General features: G+C 41.1%; 1 protein-coding gene and 1 long non-coding RNA gene across 5 annotated transcripts in view; one reads left to right on the top strand and one right to left on the bottom strand.

Moving 5' to 3' along the window:
- Positions 1–27,339, top strand: part of igf2bp2a (insulin-like growth factor 2 mRNA binding protein 2a) — a 50,181-nt gene that overhangs the window by 16,607 nt on the left and 6,235 nt on the right. For 2 of the 3 annotated variants that reach the window (XM_051402625.1, XM_051402627.1), the window contains exons 3-15: positions 11,192–11,240; positions 12,154–12,205; positions 15,065–15,128; positions 15,925–16,215; positions 16,635–16,769; positions 19,808–19,930; positions 21,658–21,793; positions 23,746–23,883; positions 24,442–24,510; positions 25,239–25,361; positions 25,896–25,970; positions 26,183–26,314; positions 26,794–26,907. In XM_051402625.1, coding sequence (XP_051258585.1) covers positions 11,192–11,240; positions 12,154–12,205; positions 15,065–15,128; positions 15,925–16,215; positions 16,635–16,769; positions 19,808–19,930; positions 21,658–21,793; positions 23,746–23,883; positions 24,442–24,510; positions 25,239–25,361; positions 25,896–25,970; positions 26,183–26,314; positions 26,794–26,907 — 1,501 coding nt within the window. The remainder of the gene's footprint in view (positions 1–11,191; positions 11,241–12,153; positions 12,206–15,064; positions 15,129–15,924; positions 16,216–16,634; positions 16,770–19,807; positions 19,931–21,657; positions 21,794–23,745; positions 23,884–24,441; positions 24,511–25,238; positions 25,362–25,895; positions 25,971–26,182; positions 26,315–26,793; positions 26,908–27,339) is intronic. The other variant, XM_051402626.1, reaches the window with a different exon arrangement.
- Positions 3,994–23,773, bottom strand: LOC127365002 (uncharacterized). 2 transcript variants are annotated; one of them, XR_007885073.1, is made up of 4 exons: positions 23,461–23,773; positions 19,410–19,544; positions 8,593–8,723; positions 3,994–8,412 (listed from the first exon to the last, which is right to left on the bottom strand). It is a non-coding gene; the product is annotated as an uncharacterized LOC127365002 (long non-coding RNA). The 2 variants fall into 2 exon arrangements; XR_007885074.1 differs by lacking the exon at positions 19,410–19,544.

Raw genomic sequence — 27,339 nt, 5'->3', positions numbered from 1 at the left:
ATAGCGGATCTTCATAGTTGAGAAACTGGAACCACCAATTTATTTGCTTGAAAAATTATTTAATTATCAAAATGGTTGGCAATACATTTTCTGCCAATTGATTAATCAATTAATGAACTAGTTTTCACTATAGGATACCAAATACTTACTTAATATTCATGCCATTTAAATAAATACTTAAACTGATAAAGTTTGATTAAAATTCAGGCGTTGCAACCATCATTTCCATTAAATCTTCCCTTTATTTAACCAAATAAAAGTCTGGTTGAGATTAAAATAAATATATAAATAAATACACATAAACATAGACAGGCAACAATCAATTTAAAAGCACACACATAAAAGAAGAAAGTGACATTTTTCATATCCTTTAAAATTAACTGAATCCTTTTGTAAGAGGCACTGTGATCAAAAACATACAGAGCAAACACACAGGCTTTAATTAAACACGTGCGTGTGTCAGGCAGCGTCCCCCGGCCCGGCACTGGGTCTCGACCCTGCGCTTGAGAAACGCAGCGTGTGTTTCGCTGTTTCCCAAAGCTTTGTTCTGCCGCTGTTTGGAGAGCGAGGACTCCTCAGTGATAGCAGCTGTGACTGGCAGGGGTGTTTTTTTGAAATACGCTGCTTATTGACCAGACTCATCAGTGTTTCTGTTTCTCAGAGGATGAATCTTCACTTGCCTCCTGCTAGTTACTGTACATGTTCTCGCTCTCTGTTAGGAACTTCCCTACAGACAGGGGGAGGGGAGAGAGAAGAGGTAGTGTGTGTGTGTGTGTGTGTGTGTGTGTGTGTGTGTGTGTGTGTGTGTGTGTGTGTGTGTGTGTGTGTGTGTGTGTGTGTGTGTGTGTGTGTGTGTGTGTGTGTGAACAAGTAAAGCTCGCTCTCCAGAGGGAGCTGGAGGGAGTAGTTAGACGGGTAGAGAGAGGGGCGATGAGAGACAGGCTGTAGACGAGACAGAGAGGAAAACAAGGCAAACGGTTTGAGGGCTTGCGTAATGTTGAGTGGTGTGCATGCGGTATTGATCCAGGTTAACTCTGCCGGGACCTCCACCTATGGCAGGCGGGCTCAGCCTTCCAGCCACAGTATAATACCTTATGGTCGGCAGATTAAAGGATGAGACCTAAGGAACAAGCTGCACAACTCAACATAAAGCAACAGAAGCAGCCATGAGGAGCAGCTAACAGCGGATCCACACTGCACCACCGCAGTATGAGCTGATATCCACCTGTCAGTAGCTCTTAGCGCTGAGGTGTGTGTGTGCGAGAGAGAGAGAGAGAGAGAGAGACAGACACTGAAAGTACATTAGCGTGTGCATGTAGAGAAGAGTGGGCACACCAGTTGGCTATACATTAGCTTGTGTTAGATGCATGTGTGTCTATGTCTGTGTGTGTGTTCGTGTGTGTGATTGCGTGTCAGTTGTGTCCCTGTAAGCTCGCTGTGTGCCTGTCAGTGACAGTGCTGACTACGTGCTTTGTGGCGGGGACTCAGAGGAGTCCTCAGTTACTGAAGCAGCACTGTGGAGGAGCCAGGCAGGCGTTTGATGTGCGCAGGACAGGACAGAACAGCGTGGCACATGACTCTGCAAGTCCTCTTGAATCATCTCTGTGTTTATTTGTCTGACGCTTGTGGCTCAGTGGCTAGGGAAGTGGTTCTAGCAGCAATAAATTAAAATGTAAATGTTGTAATTGCAGCTGATTGAATGCTTGCTGCCTTTTGCATGTTTAGCAGAAGTTACTTCTGTACACAACTGCACATAATATCCCCTGTCCATCAAATGAGTTAACCTGTGTACGGTTATGTGTTGAGGTTGTGGGTGTTTGGTTGAGGGCTCTTGAATGGTCTTATTGGTGTATGTGTAGGTGTGTGTTGTAACTGATTTTTAAGTCACCCTCCAGTCAAAATGTAAATTTGTGGCGTCATTTCCATGTTTGAGCTTCGCTGTGCAGGATGAGTTTGGCACTAGAACGCTTTTTCACATTCATCTCTTCATCTGGGGGAAAGTTTCTCTGTTCTCACCTTAACTCTGAGTTAACATATGAGAATGATTTTGTGACTTCATAACTAGTTTGGAAACTAATCACAATCCAATATGCAACTTTCACAAGTTTGATATGGAAACTTGAAACCTTCAGCGCACTCACACACACACTCTGGTGTCCAGTAGTTAGACTGGTGTGAATGTAATTTTTAATAATGTTTAACTTAGAGTATCTTTATATATTTCAAAACAGATCTTTTTAAAAATATTTTAACTTGACAAACATCTGACTGGGATCGAAATATCCTGAATATATGGGACGAGTCAGTGTACAAGTGTTATTCTATCTGCTGATGGTTCTTTGGAGGGTCCCCATTCAGAAGTTCCTTAGATGTTTAAGTGACATATAATCTTGAAAAGATTTTTTCCTCTGGTCAGAAGTAATGCTTCATTGTCCAGGTAGTAGCATCAGACTCTTCTCCAGTAAAGTTCTGACTTGTTATTCAGAGCTCCCTTCCTGCCTCTGTAAGAATGTGTTTTACACCAAACATAAATGTCCAGATTTGATTTTAAATATGTGAATGCGTGTTCAGAGCCGTATGAGGGTCTCAGATGCTGTGTTGGAGCAAACTGTTTTTTATTTAAATAGAAATACATTGTGCCACAGCGATAACAGCAGAACATTTCAAAATACTAATTTCTTTGGCTTAGTGTGCATGACGAGAGAAAATTTGTTTTGTGTCAGCTGGGCACCCGGTGGCATTTTAGCACTGACTGAAAATTAATTTGTGGTGATTACACCTGAGAACTGAAAATCATTTTATATCTGCGACAGTATGCAAATAGATTTGGACACTCCGAGCCAACGTCTGCATGTGCCTTATCTTATTGAAAATAGTTACACGCAATTGTGTTTCCTCATTTTTTATTACGCAATCTGCACACATGCATGCTTTGAGCGGGTAGTGAAAATGAAACACGCAGGTGATAGTCTGAGTTAACATTATGCTGCTGTAGGCCGTCTCTCCCGCTGCATGGTTCTCAAACATGAATGACTTGCTTCACCTGAGTCACTGAAAATCTATTGAGTCATTTGTAATTATCCTCATCATGTGACACTGAATCATTCCCCTATAGAAGATATTAATCTACTTGAAATTTACCTGTGTGCCAATAGACTTTGCCAGTGAACTTTGTGCCACATGTAATGGATGAGGAGACAACATGCAGTCTTTCCTTATTTACATCTTTCTATTAAGCAGCTGCGCGAGTGTCGACAGCGAGGAGCAGGCAGACGTCAACAGGAAACGCTGTGGCTTCCCTTAGAGCTGCGTGTGTCTACCTGCCTGCCTCTTGGCCTGTGCCTCCCCTGCCTTGGTGCCACAGCGAAAACTAATGCGTGAGGAAAAACAGGCAGGCAGGTAAGCCTGCTGAATTCTGATGAGCTCTCACCCAGCGAGGGCTGGGAGGGAAAGCAGAAGCAGGCACCTGAGCGCTGCACACTGAGATGAGATGGTTAGCAGCACCGTGGAGCAGCAGCTTTGTTCACTCCGCAGTATCAGTGTGAAAAATATGTGGTTAGGGAACAATGGAGGGGGGGCAGATACAATGCTTGTTTTCTTACTTTTTCTGATGAATGCAAATTAATGCCTGGAGGAATAAAAAGGATTTAATGAAACTGAATGTGACGCAAACTGTCACCATTAACAATTATTATTACTTTGGCCATTTAAATACAGTATATTCTTTTAGATGAACCAAGGACTGTCTGCTTTTTTTTCTCTCTTTTATCTCTACAACTGATCAGGCAAGAGCTGAGCTATTTAACCACAAACTGTCTCTGAAGCTTTTGCTTTGCCCTCTGGAACAGACGATCACTGTTTCTAGGTTGTGACACCCATTGTTACAGTGATTAGGAAGATTATGATTAATTTAGTTAAAGCTGCTATAATCAGTATTTTTAACATTCAGCAGTGGATCAAATGACTACATGCACGTGAAAGGTGTCGCTTGTAGTGAAGAATTATCATGCCGTTCTCTACAGAGTGTCTTTCAGTTCATCCTTTTGGATTTACGGCACATAACCTTGTTCCTTTGTTTCGCTCTCACTCTCATTGCCCATCTGAAGCATCTGCCCTCAACAGTATTAATTAGAGGGAGAATAGGGATGTCCTTGAAAGAAGATCTCGAATGAAACCCAAGTAAATGTCCATTCATTATCCATTTATTATTGGAAATGTTGCTTTGTGTTGAAGTGTTTGCTAGCCTGGACACATTTCACAGACCGGCTTTGACTGCACTGAGTAAGAAATTATATATGTTATGCTTGCAATTCATTTAATTCATTCAAAAGTCAACTAATCAGATATTGAACACTGCCTTTATTTCTCCTCCATGATAAAGATGCAGGTCTTTCTGGGAACGTTATAGGAAATTATTGGAAATATGTAACTTGCCTTTACATACAGTTTATGGTAAAATGTGAGCTGAAGAACTGCTTCAGGGTTTGTTTGTCCTTCTGGAGGACAAATGGTAACAAATCTTTGTGGCTGAAGGACAATAACAATGCATAGACACTTCTCTCATACAAATCCTGTTATCTCTGCTCCACAACAATTGGATGGGCCTTAGAGTAGTGCTTAGGAGCACTACACAGAAATGGCCTGAGCACCGTCTTAATCCAGCAACAGAGAGTGGGACACAGTGGGAGCACCGCCACAGTTTGAAAAGAGGAGCAGAGGGACATCTTCCACACAGTAGGGTCTCTTGGATATTGTTGACTTGTTGCTTCCTCTCTGAGATTTCAGGACCTTTAGGCGCTTAAGAGCTTAAGGGTCAAAGCTAGAAATTGGGTTAATTCAGATTAGATGAATCTGTGGTTGGTGTGTAAGGACCACCAGACTATTCAACCAACCCACCCAAACTGACCCATATAATACGGTGCTGTTTCACTTCTAGACTGGGCATAAATTAGGCCGCTTATCAGCGGTAATAAATGTAAAGTAATAAGAGCAGTGCTGACGTATTTGTCAGCTTAGAGCTTTACAGTCTTTACAATACTGATGATGTGAGAGAAACAGGAGCTCACATACATGCACATGTAGCTGTAAATGTAGCCGATTATCTGATGATCACATTATGCTGCACTCAGCACTGAAATGTCTGGGTACTACACATAAAAGACACAGACACATTAGTGTGGCTAAGACAGTATATATCACTGGATTTGTAATATGATCATGTAATAGGTGCATAATCACACACGCCTCCAGTGTGATTTATGACCACAGAGGTTTTCATTTCCTATTTTATCTGCATGGTATGGCTGTGACGAAGGCCAGATCATCTTTCATTTTGAAAGTCATCAATTACCTTCAGCGCAATATGAAGTCTTTAATTGGACTGTTTCTGAACTTCCTGCGTCTATTGTGTCGTCAGGTTTTCGGCGGGAACAAAGAGTTTTGTCAGGCAGAGAAATAAAGATTCCTGTTTTTTTTGGCATAAGACTGATCCAGTAATATTTCTCACTATTTTATAAAATGGAACCAATAATCTTCAGCATTAAGCAGCAAATATGTGCGTGTGCTGGTGTGAAACAATGGCAAGGCAGTACATACAGTTTATGCTAAGAATCAGTGGGTGAAGGCGCTGACAGCTAAATGGACACAGCAGGGAGGGAAATGACAGGAGAGGAAAAAAAAACTTTATCAGTCAGGTGAATTTTTCATGTAGAAAAAAATTAAGTGTGAGGTTTTATAGTAGAGGTGACTGTGTTTGTGGGAGTTGTGTGAGGCAGTTTGCTCCAGACAGGCCCGGTGGACTGAAAGGCTATTTGGGATGTCTTTTTATTTGTCCGGAGAGAGCCTCCCGCTGGGCACAGAGCAGCGTTCCTTGTGAGCCGTCTCTGACAGCACGGGCATCCGCACAGAGCAGGGAGAGAAAGGTAAACAAGGCTTTTAAAAGGCCTCATTAGACAGAATCCTTGAACTGAGAAGGAAATGTTTAATCATTCACTTCTGTGAGTTTCTTTTTAAAAAAAGAAAAAAAGGGTTTTTTTTTTCGCCCATTCAAGGAACTCTAAAGAGAAACTGTGACTTTATTGTGTTACTGTTCTTAATGACATGGGTGACTCTGATTTTTCAGAGGGCTTTTAAATGACAAAGTACATCAGCTTCATGACAAACTAAATAACCATTATGTCTTGCTCATACTGACTGAACATGTGAGAGATTTGTCAGTGTCACATGTGTGTTGTCTAGGAACATAGATAGAAAAATTAATTTCAGTTTCTTCTCTCCTACACTTTATACTGTATTTTATCTGCATACGTAACTTATATGTTATTAATCTGCACACACACCTTGTATTGCTCTATTTCATTTAACAGCAAATCTCTTACATTATATGAAATAGAAAACCTTTAAAAACACTCATGTTTGAGCATGGAAAGTAATTCTTGACATTTGGGAACCATATATGTAACAAAATCAGAATTATCAATGCCTTCCGGACCTTTTAGGCCATGGTCTTCTTCATAAATGGAACTGGCTCAGGTGTCATCACACGGCTTAAGTTGTGGTGGAAAGTAACTAAGTATATATATATACATACATGCATGTTTTATGTATATGTTATCATTGCACCTGTCAATGGGTGGGTTATATCGGGCAGCAGAGAACATTTTGTCCTCAAAGTTGATGTGTTAGAAGCAGGAAAAATAGGCAGCGTGAGGATTTTGACAAGGGGTCAAATTGTGATGGCTAGACGACTGCAGCTCTTGTGGGGTGTTCCCGGTCTGCAGTGGTCAGTATCTATCAAAAGTGGACAGGGTCATCAAGGCATGGGGAACGATGGCTAGAAATCCGATCCAACAGACGAGCTAGATCAGATTGCAGCTATAATAAACTATGTAATTGTTTTAGATTAAAAGGCTGTTTACATGTGTATGTATGCACCAATAATAATATTTCAGTTATATAATATTAAGACTCTGAATGGGGCCATTTTGCATACTTTTACTTTGATACTTAAAGTACATTTTGTTCCCAATAATTCTGCACTTTTACTTCATAAGTTTTGAATAGAGGACTTTTAGTTGCATACTTTTATTTTAGTAAAAAATACAATACATCTTATGCTGCTGGACATTTCTATTATAATATATATATAATATGTGGTAGTTTGTATTCATATCTCTAGATTTAATCAGTAATAAATCACAAAACCTCACAGTATTTCTCAAATGCATCCTATATTTCAGACTGTGTTGATGTTTTGTGTTAATTTTATGTCTATCATTTGTGGTGGAATTTTTACCCAGGCTGCTCCAGTTGTTGACATCTTGTCCCACCACTTTTCTTTTGCCTCCACCATAGAGAGTTTCATTTCAAAGACTTCTCCGCCTCTGTACTGACAGACACATGCTCTTTATTCAGTCAGCTCTGTCCACATGCAGCCCTGTGACTCATGTTTTGTGGAGTCCAGTTGGAGCTGATGTGGAAATTATTCAAAAGTCTTTTTTTCTCTGTTTTACGTCATAAGAAAATATTCAAAGAAACAAAAATAAAATGTTGCTCCAGAAGTGCACATGGGGAGGGAATTGGTCCTTATTAAGGCTGCAAATAACGATCAATCTGCTGTTAATTTTCTTAATTAATTGATGAATTGTTTTATCTGTAAAACATTAGAAAATAGTGAGAAGTTACGTAACGTCAGCAAATGTGACTTGTTTTGTTTGACCACCAATTTGAACTTTCAATTCCAGTTTGCTTTATAATTTAAAAACCAAGAAAAGCAACAAATTCTCACATTTGAGAAACTGACACTATCACATGCCCATTTTGCCTGCAAAATGACATCAGCAATTACTTAGTTATCACAATAGTTACTGATTAATATTCTGTTGATCAACTAATAGAATTAATAACTAATTCTTGTACTTGTGTTCCTTAAACTTGGTTACAACCAAGTGATCTCAGAAGGTTAGAAAAAACAGTTTTTTAACACAACGTAGCATTTGACTTTGATGATCAGATGTTCATCTTTAGGAACACTGCAAACTCCTGGCGAAGGGTGAATACCCTCTTTCTCACCCCGCTGTCCGCCCGCCCTCTCAGAGGTTAAAATTCCTCTGACTGCTCCGCATGCATGTGTGTATTAGTTTGCACGCATGTGCACAGATACGGTTTCTTACCTCGTGCAGGTGGGTGCAGTAAATATTAGCTTTTCAAATGAACATGGCCACCCTCAGATATTTAAAGTCCGAAATTGAGAGGCTTTCTTTTTTTCTCCTGGCAGGCCGCTCCAAACCAACAGCAGACAGCATGGTTACATTCAACAAACATTAAGTAACCATTGACTTCAGTCTGTTTCTTCTACTTCAGTTCAGTTTGGACTTTGGGAAAGGAGGAGCTCTGGAAGGGCGCTGGGTTCACCTTGAATGCAAACAAACAGATATTAGACGATATATACGACACCACTGGCTCATTCCCTGATTTTAAAGCACACTTATGACCTAAAGGGTCATACAGCGGATGTTTGTAGCAAGACATAAATGCTGTAAACAGACAATAGTATATGTTGCAGGGTGATATGTATCGTGGGCCTCTCCCTACCCTGGAGACAGACAGAAAGCAGTGATCTTATGGTTAGCTAGTGGCCACAGGCATGCTGAAAATGAGACCTTGAAGAACTGTCGGGAGGCGCTGTCACTTTTTCCGAGAGATGTCCATTCGGGGAGCTTCCCCTGCATATTTCAGAATGATAGACAAGCAAGTGGCCTTTAAAACATGTGCAAGCTACAAGACAAGAAAATGAATAAACAGGAGTCTTGCTTGAAAGGGAGCCTTGTGTTGAGGCGACGTAAAGACAGTGGAACAATATTGATAAAGAAAGCCAACAGTTTACACCAAACTCTGTTCACCCTGACAGCGGATCCACTATTGTGCTTATTTACTTTAAACAGTGCAGAGGATGGTGTGACTGTGGTGCAGGTCAGCGCCATACAGTCTAACATTGCATCGAGGTTACAGTTGACAAATCAATTAGCACAAACACAATAGAGAACCAGGCCCTCAGAATTCACAGGCTATTTAAGCAGATGACGCCGAATGAAAGGAGCTTTTAGTTTCCATATTCGGCAGCTCAGGGATGCCAGCGTTTGGGGCTGTTTTGAGGTTTTGGAGTTGGCCTAAAACACTTTTCTGCTATTGGCTGCTTTCGGATGGCAGGAGGTTGTTTACTACGTTGAAAAAGGTGATGTGTTTTAGTGGTACAGACTGATTTTTTTATCGGTTTACCCTCGTTTGGATACCGGTTGCCAAGAGAGATCTTTCATCGAGACACTCGCTTTAAACCACCGACAGTGACAGAAAGCTCGAAGGCCACTGTGTGGTAGGACACGCTGGGGATTGTCAGTTTTTTGTTTTTTTCTGGTTCTTGTCCGCTGTTTGTTTCTGTAGGAGGACGTTCATGACAGAGGATAAACCAGACTCAACTCATTTTTCCTGTTTTATTTAGGAACATACGTTCACAGAATCGTTTAAGTTTGTAGAATAATATGAATGTCATTTACATGTGACTGTAAAACCTCAATATTTTAACATTATTTCTTGGAGTTCACATGGATATAGAGAGGAGAGGAGAGGAGAGGAGAGGGCTGTCCCAAACTGGTGTGACGCTGTGTTTCTCCTCTTCTTTTTTTTTCGAGCAGCACAATCAGAAAGAGTCATTCATTCATGTCCAGCTGCCAGCTCAGTCCTCTCGTCCTCTCCTCTCTGCTGACAGGAAATTCTGACCTGCGGTGTTTTGCACCCAAACGCTTTGGGAGAGAAAGATGCAAAAACCTACACGGGGAACTGTGTTTCCCCTGTGGAGAGTCCTCCTGAACTCAGATCCACCTCTCATTATCTCTTCTTGTTACCTTTCCTCCTCCACTTCACGTCCATGCTTCTGTCCTCCACTCCCACTCCTGTAATGCCTCCTAATTGTGTGCTAAAAATGCGTCTTCCTCTCTGCTTTTGAGATCAGCTGCTCTCATTGCGGAGCTGGACTCTCTCACGTTAATGTAGTTGTTAACAGCTTGTGGTCACCGGGTGGTTTGTGTGGCTTTGCTGTTTCAGCTGACACCCTTGCTGGAGAGTAGATGGCTGTGTGGAAGCTCTGGACATTTGTACATTTTTACGTCTATCTTTCTGTCCTCTCTGACTGAAATATTCTGATTAAAAAAAACCTAAAAGATGTGGTTGTACAAAGCTTGTTCAAAGTCTCGGGGTTTTATCATCTTTGTTGTTAATTACAAATCAAACAGGTGCAAACAGCTGCCGGGTGGACAAGCAACAAAAAAATACAGATACAAATTTTAATTAATGTGACTCTAATACATTGTGAGGGAATAAATGAATACATTTTTTTTCTTTCTTTCCTTTGTTCTAAACTTTTAAACAATCACCAATCACAGCAATCTCTCACACAAGACGCTGAACCATACATCACAAAACTACTAGCGATTTTATTGTCACTGGAACAAGTTGATTTTTAATGAATTACACAAAAGAAATGCAACTATTTTTGGAGTTGCAAAAACCCTGTAAACTATATTGCAGTGTTTTAAAAAGGCTGCAGGCATTTTAGGCCTCAACAATCCCAAAAAAAGCCCACAAAAGCCTGGAGGGCGTGTTTATTGTTAAATTATGAATGATACAAATTGCTCTGTTTTTTTTCTGATCATTTCTAATCACACTGGTTTGGATTTATCAAATATATGTGTCACTATTCTTGTTTTCATAAAAAAATATATCTTTCTATGTCCTTTGTGTCGCTTCCACATCTCACAGTGTGAGTGGTAAGAATAGCACTCGTAGGAGGGTGTGACTGAGAGTCAGTAGCTGCTGTCTAATAAATGTCCTCACCTACACACCTACATTTACGACAGTCTTTAGTTTGTGATACTGTCTAATGAGCTGTGGGAGTTATTGAAAGTTAAGATGACGCTAATATTACACACAATACAGCTCTGACTCTGCATTTTTACCCTCGTCACCAAAACGCCTTCGCTTCTCAGCTGTTGATGCGCCCAATGCGTAGAAGTTTCTGTAAACAGCAACAGATGACTGTAACTCTCAAGTGTGTGTGTGTTTGTGTGAGTTTGTATGTATGTGAGTGTGTGGTTCAGGTCTGTTAAATCCACTCCGTCTGTGTCTCTCATCTCTGCAGGAGTCGGAAGATCCAGATCCGGAACATTCCCCCTCATCTACAGTGGGAGGTCAGTTGTTTGTCTGTGTACGTGTGTGTCTATGTGTGTGTCTATGTGTGTGTGTGTGTGTGTGTGTGTGTGTGTGTGTGTGTGCGTGTGCGTGATGCCCAGTTGAAGCACCAGGTAGCACATAAACCAGTCTCCCGACAATGAGTCACCAGCTTTTATACTGCTGTTCTCTGTCGACTTAAGTATTTGTGTGCATGTGTTTATGTCTGTTTTTGTGCTTTTATCTATGTGAGTGTTTGTTAATGTGTGAATGACACTGTGTCTGTGAGTCAACATCTGTAAACTTGCTGGGGTCCAGGTTGTTTTTCTGTGTGTGTGTGTGTCATATGCCTGCCAACTCAATTTGCCTGATCAATAGGTTGTCTGCATGCCCCGTGAAAACTCACAAAACCTCTCAGACTATTGAAAATATTTACATTAATGGAGAATATCTCTTTGTTTGACAGATACAAAACTTTGCTAGATAATTTTTCCTTCAGTTTTTCAACACGGCCTGGCAAACAAAGGTCCAAACCAAAACAAAGGTTGCTAATTTATTGATCAAGTGGTCATCTACCTATTTACATATTTTTTAGTGTCGTCCTCTAGTAACCATTAATTAATAATAATTTAATAATAATCTTTGCACTGGTTGAAAGTAACTAGTACACTGATGCTCTACTTTTTAAATTTTTTTAATTTTAAACAGCTACCAATTTCCTTTTTTGGTCTTTATCAGTGAATAACAAAGATAAAAGCAGTTTATGTCCATTTGCCGCATTGTTACTTGAACATACCAGACCTCTGTGTGTGTGTGTGTGTGTGTGTGTGTGTGTGTGTGTGTGTGTGTGTGTGTGTGTGTGTGTGTGTGTTTTGCATCAGTGTTTCGTGTAGTTTGGGTCTATAACCTCACACTCTCTCATTTCTCCCCCAGGTTTTGGACGGCCTTCTAGCTCAGTATGGTACTGTAGAAAACGTGGAACAAGGTACAGAACTCTTCTCCTCTCCCCCTTTGCTGCACATCTCATCATCATCTGGCTCCAACTGTTCAATGCACATGTGTCTCTTTAGCAACACACGCACAGAGACCTCCCAGTGAGTCAAGTCTCCCTGTGTGACTTGACTTCCTCGTTACCATCATCCCACACACCCATTATCTAAACATAACCCATCTCTGCATATAAATCAGCCTTTATCATCTTGTCTGTCTGCATGTGTGTCTTATAAGTTTGACCGAGGAAGAGCGGCATTCGAATTACATGCAGCCTCTATAATAAGCACTGTGCATTGCCACAGGTCCCCTTGGCCTCAGCGTATGGATTAAAGTGAGCAGACATGGCAGACGTCCAATAGTAATGTGTCCATGTGTGTTTATGCCTGTCCGTGTTTTTGCGTGTGCATCTGTTTTGGGGAGGTGCACCGTGGTAATGAGGGAGGACACTGTAGGCGCCTGTGGTGAGGCTTTTGCACTGTCTGATGGAGTGTGTGTGTGTGTGTGTGTGTCTGTTTATACGTTTGTGTGTAGTCAGCACTAGAGCTATCCCTAGGAACTTTTCGCTGTGCACACACACACATATGCAGGAGTAGTAGACGTAGGAAGAAACAAACGCACACGCGCACGGACACGTACGCACGGTGTCTCTCTGTGCGTCAAAACCAGCCAAGACAAACTACCACCCACTGTAGTCATGACAGGTGCTAAAAGAGAACCCAGCAGAGAAATTACTCCACTCAGAGTTTCCCAGAAGCTGCTATAAAACAGCCTACTTCATCCGTACTGAGAGACCAGAGTAGCACTTCCTTCTTCTTCCTTCTTCTTCTTCTTCTTTGTCCCTCAGTCCAGCTCTCCGATCATCACATGAGAGCCGCACAGCATATGATCAAAGCTTCCAGAGAGCACATCCCGCTCGTGTATCCGTCCCCCCCTGTCTTAATCGCTTTCCGTGTCCAACTTCCTGTCACTTTTTTCGCTGCCTCCGTCCATGCGCTCTGGTTACGGGGGTGAGGTTTTGGAGGAGTCCCATGTTCTTGTGTGGCATGGTGAAGGCTGCCGGTGGCGGGGCAGGACAGGCGAGGCGGGGCAGAGCTGGCTGTGAGCGCTGGGGCCGGGCACCATGCCAGGCTCTGCCCACTCACCCTCTCTCTAAGCCAGCTGGGCGCTCTCACTGGTTTTAACCCTTCTAAACCTGCTGTCTGCTGCGCCTTCTCAGGTTTGAAAGTTTTTGTTTTCACTGACAGAGACTTTTTCAGATTCTTCTGGGAAAAAAAAAAGATATTGGCAATTACCTCGCTTGTCTTGTCTCAATTATTTTGGTGATTTGTTCATGTGGTTAACTTGCCAAACAATCTAAGGGAGTTTATTTGCAATTTTGTAAAGATCTTTTTGCATTGAATGTTTTTTTCAGCAGGCTTTGGCATCAGTCCTCACAATCAAAGAGCAATGGCTTCTTTGTTGACTCATCATTTTGACATTTAGCGGTTACACAAACAGAGATCCGCCGTTGACAAAGTAGAGATGCCGTTGTCTCTTCTGACATAAGCCTTTGTGGACCAGAGGGAGTTTCATCAATGAGACGTGCTGTGTCTCTTTCTCTCTTGCTATTACTGTCACTGTTGCGCTCTCCACAGGCACTGAAAGTTATACTCTCCACGAGATGAAAAAGATTATTCTGTCAAATGAAGCAAAATAGTAGAATGAGATAAAACAAGTTAAGGATATGTGTACTATATACACCACAGCAGTAACACTATGTACATACAAAATGACTTTAAACAAATAAGATGAGCAGGTTATATAGTTTGTTTTTTGTCTTTTAGTATTTGTCTTTCACTTTAGGGCTGAAACTAATTACTTTCATTTTCAATTAATCTGGAGATTATGTTCTCAATTAACTGATTATTTGGTCTATAAAATGTCATTAAATTTCTTGTTTTGTCCACACACATATATTCTGTTTACTACACCGCAGAAAAGAAAAAGCAGAAATTCTCATAACTGAGAAACTGAAACTGGGAACTGATTACTGTACTAAAAGTTACTTTGAATGCACTCAAGTACAAGTAATGTTACTGGTGTAAAACTTTACTTAAAGTAAAAAATAGGTGAAATAGTTAAACATTTAAAATGTATAAAATTAAATGCATTAACATGTCAACATATACAGCACAGAGCTCTTAGGTTTTTAACATATACCTACAAAAATGTAATAATTTATCACTGTCTTGCATTGTTGTTTTCACAAACTTGTTTTTACTATACGATCTGAGTTAAAACAACAAAATGCCTAAATACAATAAGTTACTTCTCCTACAAAAAAGTTACAAATTAATAATCAATGAACTAATTAATGAATAGATTTGTGAGTTTGTTTCACCATTGCACATGCTGAATCAGAGTCACCCAACAGTTCAGTCCTTTAAAGCCCAGCAGCCCTCCAACCCATAACCCATAATAAGTACAGGACCACAAGTCTTCCCAAGGTGTGTCTCTGTTGTGCACTGCATTGCACTTTATCAAGGATTACTTGCTCTTTTTAGGCTGTCATGTCAAACTTAAATCCGTTATTGTGCAAGTGGCGGAGAGGCTATTGTGTTTAGCAGCTTCTGTCTGTGGAGGCAGCAGCGGGGTCTGGAGGGAAGCCAGTGTGTTGATGGCTGTAATGGATTCACACAGACAAGTGGCTCTCTGGGTCACCACGGGAACCTGGACGCGTGTCTGACTCACCTGCGGCAACAACAAAGACCTGCATGTGTGAATGTGACACGAACCTTTTTATTTATTTATCTATTTTACCTTATCTCATGGTTTTGTTTCTCTCTCTCTATCTCTCTCTCTTGCCTTACAGTGAACACTGATACAGAAACAGCAGTGGTGAATGTTACGTACGCAACCAAGGAGGAAGCTAAAGTGTAAGCAGCACCAATAATGCAGCCAACAGCGAGACTTGTGATATACTTGCTTTTTACCTGTGTGCATTCACAGACAAGCTCCTACAACACCAGCAGCGTTGTTCACATACTGGAGGATTAAAAAGTACATCCACAAGGGTCATAGCAGGGTCATTGTCAAAACAGGAATATCCAGTATAAACACGGTGACACTCAAGGAGGCAGAAAAGGAGGCAACACATTCTATTAAAGTATAAATCCACATTAAGGTGGCTAAATGTAAAAATGTACCTTCATAAAATCAACTTAAATTAACGAGGGATTCCATCAAATCGTCAAAGAGTGATGAAGGGCATAAGCCTGTCCAGCCACTATCAGGGTTTTTCACAACTTTGTGTCTCCTCTAACATTCTCTATGATCTCTTAGTTTCCTCCTGTTGTTAGGACATTTCAGTGTAGATGGAAATCTTTTCAAGAATCACCTGAAAACAACAGTGTGTTCGCACTGCGGCTTTTAAACATTAAAAATTAGCCAGCTCAGTCAGAGTGTGATGCTGATGTTACCTCACTAATAAAGTGCTCTCATGAATGTTCATGTGCTTAAATGCAGCTTGCAGCGTGCTTATCGTTGATTTCTTATAACATACACAACCAGTGCGGAGAGGGAATGCAGGATACACAAGGTATAAAGCAAGTATACCAGAGACATCCGTTGTCCTGCATATTGAGATATTATTTCCTTTTACTGACAATTACAATTTATTATATTGACAAATATTTATTATTAATGCCTCATACCTCCTCTTTCCCCCCACAGAGCCATTGAGAAGTTAACAGGACACCAGTTTGACGACTACTCCTTCAAAGTGTCATATATTGTGGACATGGATGCTGCTCCGCCCGACCAGGCTCCCCGCTCGCGGCGCGGGGCTCGGTCGTCCAGGGACCAGGACGCCTCTCAGCCTGGGCCCTCGGGAGAATTTGGGGCTTCACGCGCGAGACAACACGACTTCCCCCTGCGCATGCTCGTGCCTACTCAGTTTGTGGGAGCCATCATCGGCAAGGAGGGCCTCACCATCAAGAATGTCACCAAACAGACACAGTCCAAGTAAGTTAGTCTGACGAAGATGATGATTCACACATTAGTTTTTGTTTTGTTCATGGTTTTATTAACTCCTCAGACGGCTCTGCTCTAATTGTTTTGAAGCTTGAATTAATTATGTATTTTGGCACTGTACCAAGGCTTGCATTTGGAGACCAATTGTCTGAGATATGAAGCAAGGTAGCACACAATAGAAGCTTTACATTGTCAAATTTTGGACATGAGTGGCCCAAATTATTCATGACATGTTTACTGTTGCTTTATATTTTAATTTGGGGAAAAACAACATTCAATTCTTAAATAGTTTCTTCTCTTTTCAGTTTCAAACTTTATTATGAATGAATACGCAGTAAAAATAGATTTTACTTTCTACTGTCGTCTCTGTGTTGTGTGTTCATTTCTCTGTCTGTCCCTCCCTCTCTCAGGGTGGACATTCATCGGAAGGAAAATGCAGGTGCAGCAGAAAAGCCCATCACTATCCACTCAACTCCAGAGGGCTGCTCCTCCGCCTGTCGCATGATCCTGGACATCATGCAGAAGGAGGCCAATGAGACCAAGACGTGAGTCTGCGCTTCAACATACTCAAAACATTCACAAACATGCATGTAAATACGCTCAGGTGTGCTTGTCCAGAGCATGTATACACTCCCACTGGGGAGATTAGCCATAATGTCCACAGGCCTATAATCTTATCCTTTAACCTGCCTGCACACCTTTTAATCTCACTGTGCATTCTCTCGCTTGGACCACTAACACAGTAAACACAGTGCACACGACACACTCACATAGGCTAACACGTGATCGCAGCTTAGCATTTAAGAAACCAGGCCAACATGTCTAATTGGGCTTGACACTTTTAACGAGACACTGCACCTTTTAAACTCTTTGAGCTTCAGCTGGATCTGAGCATCAGCATCCGCCATTAACACATAATATCAGAATTTGTCTGTATTTATTTTTAAGTGTGTTGTTTGACGGTGCGGCTGCCCAGTCAGTGTTGATGGAGATATAAGGGCTCGATTGAATCCATTGCAGTATTTAAAAAAAAGAGATTTGCTTCCATTTAAATAGATAAAAAATGAGTAAAAGTCTAATCAAATTGCACCAGCATGCACTGTGCGTCAGTTTTCTGTAGTTATTTCCTGTTTTATTTTGGTAATTGTCCTCCTCCTGTGTCTTTGACTTCATTTCCTGTTTTATTTTGTAGTTTTCCTCCTCTTGTGTCTTGTGTTGCTTTACTTCCTGTCTTCCTGTTTTCCTCTGTTGGATTTGTTAGCTTTTCACGGATTTATATCCATTTATCCCCCCTGCCAAGCTGCATCTTCGTGTAAGCCATTTTCATGAAATCTCTGAAGAAATCCTGCTGTATATACGGTTTTGCATTTGATTCCATCCAGTTTTTCCCAAGTCAGAGATAAACATAAACCACACAACAAGTAGTAAGTGGGCAGACGCTCCAAATCCCACCAAAATTTTCCTCTAATTTATAAAAACCACTGGATGGCAGCCAAGAACCGCTCAAGATAGCTCAAAGCAGAAGGATGTGCCTCCAATTTTTCACGTCATCTAGCTCGACTTCCTGTTGAGGTTGAATGCAAAGTCACTTTATTCAAAAGCATTTGACAAATGGATGTTATGTAATGTAAGGACAAGAAATCAGTTGGCAGGTCTGATCCACCTTAATCTGTCAAAACAGTAGTCACAATAACGTCCACACCTCTGCTGCATGTCGACTCAATAACACCACGCTGCCCTGCCTGGGTGCAACACCCGAAGAAATGAACCTGTCACCACGGGAACCCCACACCCTGTTATCTCTCTAATGACGCCCAGTGACACTCCAACCAACTTTAAACCCATAACACTGTCATCTCCCCTAGCCTCACATTTTACCCCAAACTAATTTCACTTTACAGCTCAAGATCAACAATTGCAGATTATAAAGTGCCCCTCCCGAACACACACACACACACACACACACACATACACCACCACCACCAGTCTGTGACCACACCCAAAAGAAACCCCCAGCATCTGGTTACCCTCCACCCCACCCCAACCTTAATTCACACTTACTTACATACCCCACAATTGTCCCTGACCTTCTGTACCAATACCCACCTACAAACATACACACATACACTGCATTGTTTTTTGTTTTTATTATAAAAAAATAGTCTTTTTTTTTTTATTCTAATAATGTCCTGAAAGAACTATGTTATTTGTTGTTCTAATGCTGTTATTTTAAAGTAGTTGTTTACTTGTTTTGAGTTCAAAAGCAGTCAATGATTTCCAGAGAAATTTCTTAGAAAGAAGGGCTCCATTTGTCCCTATTAAATATTTATTTATCATTATTATTATTGATTGAATGAATAAATAAATAAAGCTTTTATTGCATACAACTACGTTTAACCCTCCCTACCAGATCTTTAAGCCTTAATTGTCTACAAAAAAAACCTAATTCAGTGGCAGAAAAAACCCATTCACTATATAATACTGGAGAAATCAGAATAAATATTAGTTAAATAGTTAATCTTGCCTCCTTTTCCAGGCTTTTCAGACAAAGTTAAAGACATAAACATCAAAATTGAACAGCCATTTCAATTTGTGCCCATCTGTACACCAGAACATTTCAGGGTTTTGAGCCATTTCATGGGAAATTAACTCTCTTAAATCATTATAATTTGTGAAGTACAAAAGAAAATGGGACTCACTTTGCACTTCACCCAAATAACACAGCTTGCACAATCTATATTTTTAAATCTATCAGCCCTCAGTAGCAAGAGGAATACTGCCAGTTCTCAGCTGTGACACTAAACATCTTCTGGTTAAACTGGATGTAACATTTAATTAAATTTTTTCAACTTATGATTGGCTTTGACAAAGCAACATTAGTATTAAGAGCTTTATTCTTCATATATGTTAAATTGCATGCCTGCCTGTAGACATATTTTATGTGCATGTTCAGTTGAGCTGATTATGCTAGTTTAGCAGTTAATTCGAATCAATTAACTGGAAATGTCAGATGTCACTATTTGACCTTTAATTACTGTAAAATTATATGGTTCTTCCCAGGAAGAACATTACAGTTTTACTGTTTTGACTTGCTCAGAGGGACTCAAGCACAACATTCAACATTCCCCTTTATCTTCATCCCGTATTACCAGAAGCATTTTCTGAGCTGTTTGTTGCAACAGTACCTTGTTTATTGTAAACTTCAGTGAACAGTCTTCTTGCAGCAGGCAACGCAAAAACTTTTGGGTTCCCCAGGACAAAAAACTCTGCTCCAAACTAGTGTGAAATTGAACTTTTTCTTGTAAAGATTCTATGAAGATCTGTAAAAAAAAATAAAAAAAATAAAAAAAATTAAAAGGAGCCATTGCATACTAAAAGAAAATAAAAGGCTTATGTCTTAACATTGTGCCACATGCTTACAGCAGCACTTCCATCTGGGCAGCTATCCACATTCTTGTTCATCCCCATCACACCATGACATTCCTCACGCTACATCAGTGACTCTCACACAACGTATTTTCTATCTTCTCGCTTAACCTGTGTGTGTGTGTGTGTGTGTGTGTGTGTGTGTGTGTGTGTGTAGGACGGAGGACATCCCTCTGAAAATCCTCGCCCACAACAGCCTCGTGGGCCGGCTGATTGGGAAGGAGGGTCGCAACCTGAAGAAGATTGAGGAGGAGACAGGGACCAAGATTACCATCTCCTCGTAAGTCGCCTCTTCCACCTTCTTCTTCTTTTTCGAAAACCCTTTGACTTGAGCGCTCGTACGACTATACTTCCAAAAGACAGTTTTGACTATTACCAAATTGAAACCAAAGCACAAATAACAGGCAGTGATTTCAACGTCCTGCTGCCACACCTTCCCACACCCGTGCTCATTAGCCTCTCAGGTTGTGGTTTCACTTAACTGAGTTGTTAGAGAACAAATGTGAAGAGGTGATTACAGCTCCTTCACTCCAGAACATGATATTAGAGAGGTGGTGGTTACACCCCATTTAACGGCCCGTGCTCACCAACCTTCGTTCATTGAGGGCTAATGAATTGCTCTGTCTCTGTGAGCTCTGAGGACGTAATGAGGCTTGAGGCAGAGACGGAGAGAGAGATGGGAGATGGTCCTTTTGAGAGGAGGCAAACAGTACATTCAATATTGATGGTTCTGTGAAATCTTCTTTCAGCGTGACCCCCACGTCCACCGACGCTCAGGAGAGCATAGATTGATTCCTCTTCAAAGGCTCAAAGTTGTTATCGTTTTTACAACTTCCAGGCTGCTTTATGGAGCGATGGCTTATTTGATTTGTGTAATAACACTTATACACCTGCTGTATCAGTGTCTTGTGAAGGTGATAAAAAAATTCATGTTACCAAATCTGCAGTAAGTTAGCATTATAGCTGAAAAATCAGTGAGAGAACTACTTTTTGTTTTTGTTTTTTACCTTTTTGCGTAACTGTGGTTTTAATTTCAGACAGACTTGAGTGGTGATTTGGCTGTTGCACAAAATGATAAGCTCAAGCTCAATATCTTGCTGCAGTGTTTTACACTTATGCTTCTTGTACAGCAGTTTTTCTCTTAAAATAATAATAAGAAAGGAATCAATTTCAGCTGTTTGCACGTGCTGATATTCACATCCTGACCTTGAGAGATACAAACTACGTGTTCAAAGGGGGCACACCAGCAGTAATTGCTGGTAATTATAAGTGTCTGACGTTTAAACAGTTTTCATGTCAACCAGCTCGTTAATCATGATTGGGAAAGTCAGGTTTTTTTGATATATCTGACTTAATTACATGTAAGTATCCAAAAATCCAAACAAAGACGTCTCACGTCAGCCAAAGTCCGTCGCTCAATGTAATTAAACCCAAATTTAATGGATATAATATATTTTTAACTCGTACACAACCAGCTCTGTAATCAAACATGGCGCAAATGCACGCAAGTCAACATGGGAATCTTTCCCATCTCTGCCAACCATCCCATATGATGTGAAACCCTATTGAGTTGCATTATGGGAAGTGTTTTTGGAGCTTGACCCAAACTAAGGAACAAAGTAAGACTATCTCGTCCTCTGCTGCTTCATTTTTAACCATTCTGCTTTTTTAATCTGTCTCCTCCAACTTTATGGAAATGCGGTACTAAATGGCCTGTTAGCTAAGCAATACATTTTAATGTTATTTATGTTGACAATGCAGCCTTTAATAACACTTAAGTTGGATAAACACAAAGACAGGAAATGCAATTAAAATTAGGTCAGTCACCTCCACTTTCTGAGAAAATATGTGAGCAGAATATGAGTGTGCCTCTTCTCTGTATTTGTAGTAGCATATGCATATACTCATTTTTGTGTGTGTTGCGTGCGTGTGTGTGTGCGTGTGTGTGTGTGTGTGTGTGTGTGTGTGTGTGTGTGTGTGTGTGTGTGTGTGTGATCTCCCTTGCAGGTTACAAGATTTAACCATTTACAACCCTGAGAGGACCATCACGGTGAAGGGCAGCTTGGAGGCGTGTTGTAAAGCCGAGGCGGAGATCATGAAGAAACTGCGGGAAGCCTACGAGAATGATATTGCTGCTATAAACGTAAGCTTAAAGGTTACCATCTGCAGGTCTCTTGAACTTGTGTGTGTGATCTCAGGTTGACTCACATAGACTGACAGGTGAACAACGAAGAGGGGTGATGATATACGGCGGGATAACATTGCCTCCCCATTCAGTACACGTTACCTGCAGCATTAGTAATACGTGTGTTGTCTGCTTGGTAAATGGATAACAGTAAACCATCACTGAATAGCTCATCAGTGAGTCGGTTGGTTGAGCACAGCATGTATGCGTACGTGTGTGTGTGTGTGTGTGTGTGTGTGTGTGTGTGTGTGTGTGTGTGTGTGTGTGTGTGTGTGTGTGCGCGCGTGCGTGCGCGTGCGCGTGCGTGCGCGTGGGCCTGTTCCACAGAGCCTCTGACTCACGCTCACTTCCCCACTGTGTGTCTGTGTTCCTGCTGTAACACACTGCGTTTCCCAGCATCCATCTGATATCTGTAGGCTGCGCTCTCTCACCCAGCTCCTCTTTCACACTGCCCCGATGACATCACAAGTTCTGCAGCGCAGAGAGGTCAGCCTCAGAGGAAGAGAGATAGTGGTGATACATCACACACTGCATGCTCCCTATTGCATTCCAGTAATGCAGATGAAAGCTGATAAAGTGACTGCATTCACTGTGATGATGCTCTTCTTGATGATCACTCGTGGGGAGATTCCCAATCAGCCTCCCGTTTGCTTTTTTTTTTTTACTACTTTCACACAAGCAGCCAATTTTTTCCTTCTCATTTTTGATTGTCCAAATATTGGCTCAGGTATAGTCACGGAGAAGTATCACGCAGCATGCGGTTAAACTGTACTGGCTGGTGAGAGCAGAGCAGTTCTGGCACCTGTCGGGTTGAGCGCTGCCTCTACAGCAAGCGGTGAGGGCCATCTAGCGTGACACTGTGGATATTACACAAAAAGCCCTCTGGGAACAAGGAAGTGAAAGGAGACCGCGTGTCTCTTCACGGCCATGAAACCAGAATAGCTGACTTGACTTTGAGGGAGAAATATTTTTGTCGTGCCGTTACAACAGCAAACTGACCTCCAAAAACCTCAAGTTTTCATGAGCTAAGAAAAACAGCCCTGTTTTCAGCATTGTGACAATGCATTTTTCAGATAGTCCAGTGGTTTATAAATGGTTTATTTAGCTAAAAGTAACACTTTTATGTAATGGAGTTAGTGGCAGTAAAGGAACAGTTCACACAACAAGGGCTGCAACAGCTATTATTGTAGCTATTGATTATTTTCTTAATAAATAAATCCATAATTTGACATGAAGTTGTAAAAAATGCCTGTTACTATTCCCAGAGCGCAAGTTGATATTTTCAAATTGCTTTTGTTCAAACAATCAAAACAAGATTATTCAATTAAGTATAATAGAAAAGACAGAAAAAACGCAAATACTTATATTTGTATATATTATATCTGAGAAACCAGAATAACCATATATCTGAGAAACTGGAACCAGAAAAGTTAAGTATTTTTGCTTGGTTAATGATTTAAAAGATTCCTTGATCACTTTACATTTTGCAGGACATATTTCATTTAGGTTTATTTCTGTGACCACATTCACAGTCAGATTGATCTTTGTCCTGATTTTATTACAACAACTTTGGAAATTATTGCTGTTTATTTATGATAAAAAAAACAAGTAAAACTATTACTTACTTGTACTTACTAGGAGTCATTTTCATTCTTCTTCTTCTCACTCTGATTAGCAGTAGATTTACTGTAAATTGTAGTAGTCAGCGTCCTCTTGCAGCAGGAGACATAACTTTTGGATGCCTGAAGGACGTAAAATCCAAGTTTAAATCAGTTTAAACTGATTTGCTCCTTTAAAAACAAATCAGCATATTCTGAAAATTGTTTAAGAACAAAAATGATGAGCGTCAATTAAATTCTAATTCTAATTTTGAACTTGTGACTAAAACCTGCTTCCCTTCTTTTGCACAGCAACAAGCTAACCTGATCCCAGGCTTGAACCTGAACGCTCTGGGCATCTTCTCCTCTGGTCTGCCGGTGCTGCCCCCTGCTGCTGGACCACGCGGGGCAGTGCCCCCTGTGGCACCAGCAGGATACAACCCATTCTTAGTGAGTACGCTCTTTTTTCTTAAACACACTACCTCTGCACACACACAACCATAAAAGGTGGGAAAAAAGACTTTAGAAAAAGCTTCTTTTGGAAGGACTGTATCACTGTTGGTTTTACCCGCCCAGCGCAGTGATGCACATCTCCAGCAGGGATTAGTTTTGACTTGATAAAGCAATTTGTTTCCAACACATGGTAAACCAGGTTCCCCCTGAAGTGCTTTTTGAAAAAACAATACCGTGTTGACTCAGGTCTTCCTGCATGGTGTTGTACACAGTTTGAAACAACCAGAATTCCCCTGTCTTCTCCAGAGATGAGTCAGTTTGTCTGTAAAACAAAGTCTCCACTCATTGCCTGAAGAGGTTGAGCCAAAGTGGTGTGAGACAGTGTGTGAGAATGTATTTGCGTGCTTCATAGTCAAGAAAGTTAGTGTGTGATTCACTGCAAGTTTATGCCCTGAAATTCCCCCTAATAAGAGCTTGAGTTGTGTACGTGCATGTGTCTGTGAATGTGTGTGTTTGTGTGCCATCTGATCGGCCTGCTTGTCACTTCACTTTCAGAGTCACTCTTCACATCTCAGTGGCCTGTACGGGGTTCCTCCAGCAAGTGCCATCCCCCACCAGCACTCAGTATGTTCCCTAAAAATCTGCACTATAGCCAATGTTGCCTTGGTGATCAGACTTAACCACTAATTTCTTGTTTTTTGTGTGGTTCTAGATAATTATTTAAATAGTTGAGGGCATTTCAAGCACACAAGAAGCTTAGGACTCAAGCTTTGGATGTTACCGTTTGTCTCTCTTTGCAAGTGACTTATGGTTTGAATGGGAGGTACTAGAGAAAAAGAAGAAGATATAAGACTAATCGAGAGGGAGACATAAATAACAGACCATGACAACCTCTCAGTCAGCGTCTATGCTGAAACAGTGAGTCTGGCATTCCTGCGTACCATCACCCAGTCACCAGAACACCACAAATATTTCTGGAAGGGGACTTTTCAGCCCAGCGTTGTCCTGTGGCTCGTAAAGATTCACTTTATAAACCTCGAGTACACGAGTGTTACCATGCTAAGAAAAACAAAAACATAGGGCAACCATCGGCCTTAATAGGAAATATTCCGTTCAGACCCAGCCAGCGCGGGATGTTTACCCAAAGAGAAAACCCTCAAAGAGAGCTCAATTTAGCTTTCCTTGCATGTGGTGTCATCGTTTTCGGCTGCTCTTCAAGTATGTGACGAGTTCAATCAAAATTTCTATTTAAAAAAAGTTTTGCATGTTTTTTTTTCTCTGCCACCAGCAGTAGTAGAGTTTATTAAATGTGTAGTGAAATATATTTTCTGTGTGGTCTTTTCTTCCCTCAGCAACAGGCTCAAGAGCAGGAGGTTGTCTACCTCTTTATTCCAACTCAGGCAGTCGGGGCCCTGATCGGCAAGAAGGGCCAGCACATCAAACAACTCGCCCACTTCGCTGGAGCTTCCATCAAGGTGAGTTTATAGAGCGTGTCAACAGAGCGCTTCAATCAGGAGGGGCAGAAAGGTGGTCAAACCGTCTCTGATCAGTTGAATCCACAACAGAGCTAAACCTGCATCACTATTTTTTTTTAAAGCTTCACATTGAGCGAGTTGGCATCAGGTTGGCAGTAAGTGCTGTCTGAGTCAGCCCCACTTCATTGACCACCGCTGAGGATGTTAGTTATTTATGGTCAAAAACAAACAAAAAAGGAGATGACTAGTGAGCTGAGCATTTCAGAAAGCCCCTCAAGCCCTGCGTCTGGAGAGGTGGGACAGCTGGTCAGTGAATTCTCCAACGTGATCTAAGGCGAATCATTCATTTGTAAGAATTTGCAGACTTCTCAGATGATTCAGGGGTCACATGCATTGAATGACCACAGTTTTTTTGGCATGTTTTCACCTTATTTGTCTCCATAACCTACCTGTCTGTCTGTCTGTCTGTCTGTCTGTCTGTCTGTCTGTGTGTGTGTGTGTGTGTGTGTGTGTGTGTGTGTGTGTGTGTGTCAGATTGCCCCAGCTGAGAACCCAGATGTTACAGAGAGGATGGTTATCATTACTGGAACCCCAGAGGCTCAGTTTAAGGTAAAAACTCTATGAAAATGTGTATTAATATGCAGTAAAATTGTGCATATGCAACCATTGTGGGGATAAAACTGCAATTTAAAATTCACAAATGTATTTTAAAAGATCATGATTATTTAATATGTCATGTGTTATAGTAAACAGCAGTGCATCACTGTGTGTCCCCATTTTCCCCAGTCTCTCCTTGCCTCATTCCCTCCTCTTTATTCCAGGCCCAAGGTCGGATATTTGGGAAGCTGAAAGAGGAGAACTTCTTCACAGCGAAGGAGGAGGTCAAACTGGAGACACACATCAAGGTTCCCTCAACTGCAGCCGGCAGGGTCATCGGTAAAGGCGGCAAGACGGTGAGCGGATGCTGATTTACTAATGTTACATTAACTGTGTGAATTATACTGTCCTTTTTGAATAATTTAGCATTTTTACTGTTTTCTTCTCCATATTTATTAGACAATTTGGCCAAATGTAAAAGTCACAGCAAAGAAGACAATGCTGTTTGACTTTTCATTTTTTCATTTCGACTTCACACCTAGACTTTGGTATTTGCTTGCTAAAAAAACAGCTTTAACAACAATCTCCTTACTAAAAAGCTACCCAGCTATTATGTAAATCTACATAAGAACATTTTTACACAGTTAAAAGATCAGTAAACACGCTTCACACCCATGATTGCTGTACATCAAATAGCTCCTGGTTTGCTTGGTTTCATCAGTGTGAGTGTTTCAGTTTACCATAATTTGATCCTTTGTCTGTCAGTGAGTTTTGTGAGAGCGGCTGGAGGTGAAATTCAAAGCCAGATGATGATCTCTGGAGTCTTTTTTTCCAGGTAAACGAGCTGCAGAACCTTACGAGTGCTGAGGTCATCGTACCGCGGGACCAAACTCCAGACGAGAACGACGAGGTCTTTGTGAAAATCAGTGGGCATTTCTTTGCCAGCCAGGTACGCAAAAAACAAGGTTTAAGGGCCTGCAAAGAGATGCTGTTGTTATTATTATTAACGCAGCGGGGTATGATGTAGGCAGCGTATGCAGAGAGAGTTGCAAATAATTGTAACTGTAGATGAGAAGTCACGCATGTGCTAATAAAACATATGTCAATATTGATGCTGCTCAGTAATCTGAGGTTAACTTGAACATTTCACAACAACAATCCTCATTTGATTCATTTGAAAATCTTCTTCCTCACCTGTCATTGTGTCATGGCTCTGCACACTCTGGATCACCAAGTTTTAATTTCTGTTCTCACTGTAACGCACTGTAACAGGAAAATGAACAGTCAGCTAATGTATGCACTGTCCGTATGCAGCCACACAGTTCAGAGGGCTAGTCAACTGTCTGTATGGGGTTTAATATGTGAAAACTATCACCAATGA

Source organism: Dicentrarchus labrax, unplaced genomic scaffold (assembly GCF_905237075.1).
Source record: "Dicentrarchus labrax unplaced genomic scaffold, dlabrax2021, whole genome shotgun sequence".
Lineage (NCBI taxonomy): Eukaryota > Metazoa > Chordata > Actinopteri > Moronidae > Dicentrarchus > Dicentrarchus labrax.
This window is presented reverse-complemented; position numbering and strand designations above follow the sequence as displayed.